We start from the raw sequence: 9,235 nt of genomic DNA, 5'->3' as shown, positions 1-9,235 counted from the left end.
GATGTTAATGACATTATTCTTTCTCTTAAACCAAAGTCAGGTGCCCTGGCTGAGATACAAGCTGTAACTTACAAAAAAAAACTCCTGATTTCATGCTACAGCCATTGCATTGCTCTACAACAAATCACTTGAACTCCACACCTTTCCTGATATTAACAAAAAAAAGTTAGCCCAGTCCCTAAAAGTTGTGATCTCACTTATGTCAACAATTACAGACCAATATCAATCTAGCCAAACTTGTCTAAATTATCTTAAAAGTTAATATACAAGCAACTTTACTCGTATGTATCTAAACACAATATGCTCTTGCCAATATGGCTTTAGATCCAAAAAACGCATCAATGATGCACGGATTAGTATGAACTTGATACATGCTGCTCTTGATAATAATGAGTACCTTGTTGGGTTATTTCCTGACCTATGTAATGTTTTGACACTGTTAACCACAATAACCTCGTTCTTAAACTACAATATTATAGAGTCAGATATCACTTCCTGCAATACCTTCAATCTTACCTTAGTGACAGGCTACAATCACTAAGGTATGTTTTTGTTAACGAATTGAATTCTCCCACCCTACCCATTAACATTTGTGTTCCACATGTCAGTGTGTACTTGGCCCAAGTACGGTGTACTTGTACTTGGTACTATATATTTTAATTTTTTCCATAGCACATGAGCTGGAACTTATCTTCGTTAAACACTATATTATTTTCTGTAGCCCATAGAAAGACCTGATCCTTTAAGATCTTCTTCGCTATTTAAGTCCCTTGACATGCTAAACATACACTCACTCCACACATTCTCCTGTGCAATCTACATGTACAAAACCTTGCTCCTAAATGCTAATGTTGATCTGAAACTTTTTCACTATTTATTTAATAGAACTAATGAGCACCATACCGGAAATAATTATCGCTTATATATCCTCAGAGTAAGACTAAATCTGTGCAAACACTCCACGCAAATAAAAGGGCCCAATCTTTGGAATTTTCTCACTGATAAATTAAAAAAGTTTCCAAACCATGCCTAGTTCAAAAGTAAAATAAAAAAAAAGAACCTTATTTCATCCTCATAGTTTCCAACATGGTGCTTCAAACTCACACTGGATCTTTTACAACCCCTCCTTGCCTACTTTTTGCCTAATTCTTTATGTAAAAGGAATATTAATCAAAACACAGAGCATTAGCATTAATTAGTGGTTTTACTTTATTACTTTTTCATGGTACAGGCAAACACTTGCTAAGAGAGGTTTTTATAGAAACTTAATAAAAGGATATCCTGACTTCATTAATTACTTTACCCTGACTGACATTTATAATTATTTAAGCCTGGCTGGCAATGTTTTTTTTTTAAATCCTGGAAAATCACAAATTTTCCTGAATTTTGGGGGTTTCTCCTCCTCCCCCATATCTGGGGTTGATGAATCATCATCTAGCTGCTGTATTCCAGATTCTTCCATGTCTGTTGTCTTGTCATTAGCAGATCCAATGCCATTAGAATCTAGAAAAGATAGAATATATATTAATAATAATAATAATAATAATGGAAAAAATATATAATAAACTTATAATTAAAAATGAGAAAATTCCATGTTATAATTCGCTCACATCTATAACTAAAAATTTAACTGCAAGCATCAGGAAGAAGGGCTCCAATGTTGAAGCCGGCTGATCAACTATGAACCATTACTTTTTGCTCTATAAACACTGGCCAATAATAAGGTCAGTGTTTTCTGCTATGCAAAGTATCTAGTATGGCAAACACACACTTTCCCAAGGGAGGAAGGTATTAAATGTTTGATATGCAGTACCTAGAACACCTGGAGTCATAACATAATATTGGACACAGTATTGTTTTCTAACAGGAAGATGAAGTGAAACAAATCTACTTAGTTTTCATGATAGAGTCACAGATATATTACAAGAAAAGGTTGTTGGATTTACTGTCTATCTAAACCTAAAAAAGCTTTTGACAGTCCCACACAACATGCTGTACACTACACACAAGGGGCATAACTAGCTGACCCTCCAAAGAATACCTGATCAACCAGGCTGTGATTCATTCGTCAGGCTACGAGCAGCCGCGTCAAACAGCCTGGTTGACCAGTCCAGCAACAAGAAGGCCTGGTCGACGACCATGGGAAGGCTAAGCCCCGGAAACACTTATAAAGGTAAGGGTGGTTTTAGATAGTAAGCTACTGCCAGAGGAACAAAAAGCTCCTCTCACATAGTAAGAGGAGCTTGTGCATTACTTTACAACTTCAGACTTGCTTTTAATTATAAGGATGGTGAAAGACTAAAGAAAATGTTCATGACTTTTGTGAGACCAAAACTGGAACATGCAGCAGTTGAATGGTACCCAAATCTCAAGAAGCACATAAATAAACTTGAAAAGGTGCAACGGTATGCAGAAAAACATGGCTCCTGGAACTGAAAAACAAAGAGTTACGAGGCGACACTAGAGGCGTTTAACATGCCATCAGTAGAAGATAGAAGAAATAGAGGTAATATGATCACCACTTACAAATTACTAACAGAAATTCTTCAAATTGATATGCTATATATGCAAATGCAAATATGCTGTGCTTACTATATTAACCTGCAATTTTAAATGGGATACATGTACTGTATTGTGATTTGTGTATTTGTACTCAATGAATTTGTGCGCCCCTTGAGGGACTTGAAGTCGAGGGGTGTAGAAATAGCCTAAGCTACTCTATCACTTTGAGATGTATTTTTTTTCTTGTCTCAATAAACTTACTTGAACTTGAAAGAATTACCACGTAACAAAAGTAGGACCCCTTGAGTATTTAAAGAGTTGGTTAGACATATATATGAATGAGATTGGGTGGATATAAATAGGAGCTGCCTCATATTGGTTAATAAGCCTTCTGCAGCTATCTTAATCATGTTCAGTTTTCTGCCTTATTCAAAAGTAAAACCCAAAAATACCTAATTTCATCCTCATTTACCTACCTACCTAGTGCTTCAAACTCCCACTGTATGTGTGTGTGTGTGTGTACTCACCTAATTGTGCTTGCGGGGGTTGAGCTTTGGCTCTTTGGTCCCGCCTCTCAACTGTCAATCAACTGGTGTACAGATTCCTGAGCCTACTGGGCTCTATCATATCTACATTTGAAACTGTGTATGGAGTCAGCCTCCACCACATCACTTCCTAGTGCATTCCATTTATTAACTACTCTGACACTGAAAAAATTCTTTCTAACGTCTCTGCGACTCATCTGGGTACTAAGTTTCCACCTGTGTCCCCTTGTTCGTGTCCCACCCGTGCTGAAGAGTTTGTCTTTGTCCACCCTGTCAATTCCCCTGAGAATTTTGTAGGTGGTTATCATGTCTCCCCTTACTCTTCTGTTTTCCAGGGATATGAGGTTCAGCTCCTTTAGCCTTTCCTCGTAGCTCAATCCTCTCAGTTCCGGGACGAGCCTGGTGGTATACCGCTGAATCTTCTCTAACTTTGTCTTTGTCTTTTCTTATTTTTGAAATATGAAGTTCAACTTTGTCTTTGTGTGTGTGTGTGTGTGTGTGTGTGTGTGTGTGTGTATATGTATATGTATATGTATGTATGTATATATATATATATATATATATATATATATATATATATATATATATATATATATATATATATATATATATATATATATTTATTTATTTATTTATTTTACTGACCTCTAGTCAATGGTGTCACAGAATCATTATGTTCAACTGTGAGTTGGTTTAATTCTGCAGCCTCCAACTTCCTCTTGCGATCTGAAAATAAAAATTTCTATTATAATTTAATTATTAAATTATCAGCAAAAATATGTTGGCAATATACCTTTCATGGGAGGTGTGCTTATCATGTATTGGGATGTGAATTTGGCAACAGGCAAGGTAAAAAGGAATTGTTTTTATATTCAATATTTAACATTTAAACTTATTTTTAGCATAGAACAGTAATATAGTATATAATATAAGTTTATCAGTTCAGATAATAGTGACCCCAAATGTATAACAATGTGGTTAAGAACCTTGTATGCATAATATTTTGTCCAACTAGTCAGAAAAGTTAAACATGAAATGTGAAAGGAAAGGAAAGCAAAACTATGAACTTCATATCCATATATATGATCCATATATATATGATATATATATGATATATATGATCCATATATATCCATATATCCATATAATATATACTTCATATTACACTAAATAATGTTGTGAATAATGAATTAAAAAAAGTCCACTTATGGATGTCAACGAACAAACTAACATTAAACATCGAAAAGACTTACTACATCTTATTTGGAAGCAAATCATCAAGTGCAATTCAGCTACAGATAGACAACTTTAACATCAGTAATAAAAATGATGGCAAGTTTCTTGGCCTATTCCTAGACAAGAGACTCAACTTCAGCACCCACATTCAACACATAACTAAGAAAGTCTCTAAGACAGTTGGTATACTCTCCAAAATCAGATATTATGTTCCTAACTCTGCTCTCCTCTCACTATATTATGCACTAATCTACCCCTATCTTAATTATGGTATCTGTGCATGGGGGTCTACCACTGCAAACCACCTTAAGCCCATCATCACACAGCAAAAATCTGCTATCAGAATAATAACTAACTCTGCTTTCAGACAACACTCAGCTCCCTTGTTTAAATCCCTAAACTTGCTAAATATTAACTCCCTCCACACATTCTCTTGTGTCAACTACATTTACAAAACCCTGTTCTTAAATGCAAACCATGCTCTGAAACTCTCCCTGGACAGATGTAATAGGACCCATTATCACCACACCAGAAATAAATATCTCTTTGATATCCCCAGGGTCAAACTTAATCTGTGTAAACACTCTATGCAAATTAAGGGACCTAGTCTATGGAACTCACTCCCTAGTGAATTGAAAAACTGTAAAACTTTTGCCTTATTTAAAAGCAAAACCAAAAAGTACCTAACTTCATCTATTTAGTTTCCTACACTGAGCTTTAAATTTGCTCTGTACCTAGTGTTACCCAATCTCCTAATTTTTATGTAATATCAAACAACCTTATCATTGTGTTCATTGCTGTCTTCTTTTATGTGCTAGCCATATGCTGTATTGTGACTACCAATTTTTGTCAACTACCATTCAAGCTGTCATTGCAATCAATCTTATATTGTTTCTGCTGTATTGTGCCTACCAATTTGTTGTCAACTACCATTTTAAGCTGTCATTGCAATCAATCATAGCTACCTATGTGCTTTAATATACTGTACCTATAATTTTCTCTCATCTTTTTTTTTTCATTCCATGTAATCTGTTATCATTTTTTTGTCTATAAATTTTGCCAGCTTTATAGCTTTACCAGCTTTAAGCATGTTCTTAGTGTTGTTGTTATATCTTGAAAGGTAGGAAAATACTTGCTCTGCCTCCTCCCCAGATGTCAGGCCACTTCCTTCTTGCCACCGCCCTCCATACAAAACCTTTGACATAATAGCATAACGTTTGTTAAAAACTACCTACTGTATTAACAATTTGCATTTAACATAGATAAATCCTTACATATAAGAGTTTAAAAGAAATTATATTTTCCAACTTACAGTAAAACGAAGTCAAAATATTATTACAGTATTAGATTATTTACCTGACAATACCAAGAATGTCCTTTGGCATGTAGGACTCCTAAAAAAGGCTTTCCTTGCCTAAGTGAGAACTTCTGTTCTCTTGATGAAATCTTTAAGGCCCATGGCCAGTATTTACAGATGATATCCTGGCATATGAAGGACACATTTTGTAAACGGTTCATTTGCAAATAGTGGGCATAACTGTAGAGCTCTCCCTGATACATATTTAATGCAGCAAGAATAATTCCATGTCGACAGGAAGCCATGCTTATGCCGGTTTCATCCAAACTTCTAAATGAAACAGGTTTATTTTTGGCAGCTTTCAATGTCGACACTCCACACATATGGCTACTCTGTTGGACAAAAGTAAAATTATATATAATTATATATATATATATATATATATATATATATATATATATATATATATATATATATATATATATATATATATATATATATATATTAGTCATATATAAATGTAATTTTTTTTATGTAATATTTTTCATCATTCAATATGCATTCCATATATTTTATAGATTTTTTTTAACATGATATGGTTAGGAACCGTCCAATTAATATACATTATTGATAATGTCTCAAGCTAATATATAAAGGTACTCTTCAAATATTGTATGGGTAAAAACCTGGTATTAGGTCTTAGGTTTCTATTTGAAAATCTATTTTTAGGCTTTCGAACAGATGTAAAAATATTCTTACTTGAGTTTTAAGGTTCTGAATAGTGGAAACGTGATCTTGAACTTCTTTGTCACAAGCGAAGATACCACCAGAATAATATGAGTTTCTGATCCCTCTGGAATGATATTAAATTAATGAATGTTCATAGTGTGAGACATTTTGATGACAGTTAAACATCATTTCACTTAAAACTAATTCAACTACCCAAGCTGGCATTCACATCATAATCCCTCCTATTCTAAATGAATGTATATAGTGAAATAAATATTTTTTAATTAGTAAAGCCTTAGTCCAAATAAAAAAATTTAACTGAAGTTGAAAGGCAAGTAATAAAGGTGTAATCAGTTAACAATTAAAAAAATTCTGATTAAAAGTTGCATGACACTATATAAATATTATACAGTGCTGTGTTTATAGTACTACAAACATATTACTACACCTTACATTATACCTTAACAATAATGAGCAGCATTAAATATTTTAACTTGAATATTTACCTCCCAACTTTGTTGTAACGATACAGTTTCTTGTTGCCATCAATATGTACAGCCACAGGTGTTGTATCACATGCAGGGCACCCCTTGTCAAATTCTCCTTTTATTCTCCCAAGTTCATACTGATGGAAACGCCATTCAAAGAAGACTCTTTTTGTTGTTTCAAAATTGATGGGACCATGCTAAGATGTAAAATGTGTGTAAATATGCAGTAAAATATATTCTTCCTACACATAACAAGCAAAACTTTAATACTGCAACAAGTTTTTGAAAATTATTTAACTAAACAGCAATGAAACATTTGCATTCTTTTCAATTAGTAAAATATTACATATGAAGGAATTATTTACATAAATGCCGAGAAAACTTTACATACCATGCCCAAATCTAGGATCTTCTTCTTCTTGATAGTAGGTGCAGTTTGCAGGAAGGATTTGTTCTCCCGATGACTGCAAAATGTAGGATCACGTGTGTTATTGTTTTTGAACGAATGATCACATGTTTACATTCATTGCGATGAAACTAACAACTTTTAATTAAATACATCTTTTTATATCAACTGTTTTACTTAAATTATTTTCTGTTATAGGTTCTAAATATAACTAATATTTGCTTCTTTCTTATGCCATTTGTAATTAATGTCATAAAGCTTTATCATCTGAATGCACCAAACTGTGCCTTTTCATATTTCCAAACTGAAGTCGAACACCCGAAAATGAATATATCCATGAAAACTGAATCACGTCCTACTATTTGGAGAATTGTTAGTTCTTTTTCATACTAATATGTCTAGTTTGTGTCATATAAGTATTCATCCCGATGGTTGGTAAATATTGGTGAAACAGAAGGATAAAAGTCAAACATCTGTTAACTTTTCTTTTAAAGTACTGTATAGCTGGAAAATATCAGGCAAACCTTCGAGAATCTGCCGATTTCCTTTCCTCTTCATGGCTACTATTGTTAGTGTCTGCCACGGCAAACCTATGTAAAATCGGAATTTTTTTTTCAACAGGACCCTGCACTAGAGTTGATGTTGGGAGACGCTCTGCTTCGTGGCTGATGGATTAATATTTGACTGCTAGTCAGGACTTGAGCATTGTTAATTACAGTTACACTCTGTTGGAGCACTAGACGGTCAATGGTCGTCGTTCTTCTTTATGATAGGTTCAGTTTATTGTTTAGTCACGGGAGACATCTCCCGTCAGGCAGGGTGCGATCGCACCTCCACAGATCTCCAGTATCATCTACTGATACTGGTAATGGCTCAGAGAGGGCATCCACTTACAGGCTATTCATGGCTGTGCCACCTTTTGGGTGGCTTAATCTTCATCAATCACCAATCAATCAATCTATTGTTTAGTGGCCAGTATTATTCAGTTTATTGGCCAGTGCGTTGGCATCAGTTCTCATTGACGAACGAGCAAAAATTAGAAGGATTTAAATCGTAATATATATAGTTATCTCATTCCTTCTTTCCTTTGAATGTCAGTGACTGTGCTTCTGCTATGCTTAATTGCCTGAAAAGCGGCCAATTTTCATGATACCTTAAATTATAAAGGCAAAATTTGGGCCGAGTATAAGAGTATAAGCAAAATTGACTGAGTATGCGCAAAAATTAAGAAAAGAAAACAGCACACCCGTTACATTAAAGAAAACGTATTCCTCGTTTCGGGGAGAATATTCTAGGGAGGCCAGCCGGTAACTGGAACAGCGCGGTAAGTGCATTTATGTACTAAATACGTAAGTATGAAAATGTACTTATTACACTTAGTATTAAAACGTACTGTCTATTCGGAGGATGGGTTGCGCAGTGTGTGGAATACAATGGCAATGAGAGCCATGCTGGCGCCCTGTAGGCCTCCCACAGTTAAGGGTGGGGGGGGGGGGTGTTGTTGTGCGGTCAGGCGAGGGGGGGGGAGTTACCCATGTACCACCCCAGTGTTTATAGAAATAGGTTTGGGAAATAAAAATAGAAATCAGCAATCATGTTTAGAGCTCACAGTGTGTCGGACTACAAGTGTATGATTCATTTCCCATTGTGCAGTGAGGTACAAGGAAATTGTACCAGTGTTTAAGTGTCGCCCTTCCCTCCACCCCCCCCCCTCGCCCAACCACTTGGGCTGAACGGTAGAACGTCGGTCTCGCTTCATTCAGGTCGGTGTTCAATCCCCGACCGTTCAAGTGGTTGTGCACCATTCCTCTCCCCCGTCCCATCCCAAATCCTTATCCTGACTCCTTCCCAGTGCTATATAGTCGCAGTGGCTTGGCGCTTTCTCCCTGATAGTTCCCTTCCTCCTCCCCCTCCCCCTCCATCAAGCCGAGCGGGGCCCGGTCAAACCCCACCCTCCTCCCCGCCCGCCGGCCTCACAACACCTCTGTACCTCTCGCCACCCCATCACCCAGCCCAGCTCTCTACTCTTCGC

General features: G+C 35.8%; 1 protein-coding gene across 1 annotated transcript; it reads right to left on the bottom strand.

Annotated features, from left to right (window-relative positions):
• Positions 1-1,184: 1,184 nt before the first annotated feature.
• On the bottom strand, positions 1,185-7,335 carry LOC123752415 (uncharacterized). Its single transcript, XM_069330920.1, has 7 exons — positions 7,189-7,335; positions 6,816-6,994; positions 6,340-6,433; positions 5,640-5,972; positions 5,361-5,478; positions 3,693-3,773; positions 1,185-1,503 (listed from the first exon to the last, which is right to left on the bottom strand). The coding sequence occupies exons 1-7, from the start codon at positions 7,189-7,191 to the stop codon at positions 1,322-1,324; spliced, it is 990 nt and encodes a 329-aa protein (XP_069187021.1). The 5' UTR covers positions 7,192-7,335; the 3' UTR covers positions 1,185-1,321.
• Positions 7,336-9,235: the final 1,900 nt, after the last annotated feature.

The sequence above is a fragment of the Procambarus clarkii genome, chromosome 25 (genome assembly GCF_040958095.1).
Source record: "Procambarus clarkii isolate CNS0578487 chromosome 25, FALCON_Pclarkii_2.0, whole genome shotgun sequence".
In the NCBI taxonomy this organism is placed as follows: domain Eukaryota; kingdom Metazoa; phylum Arthropoda; class Malacostraca; order Decapoda; family Cambaridae; genus Procambarus; species Procambarus clarkii.
Note: the sequence above shows the minus strand (reverse complement) of the source record. Positions and strands in the feature narration are given on the sequence as shown.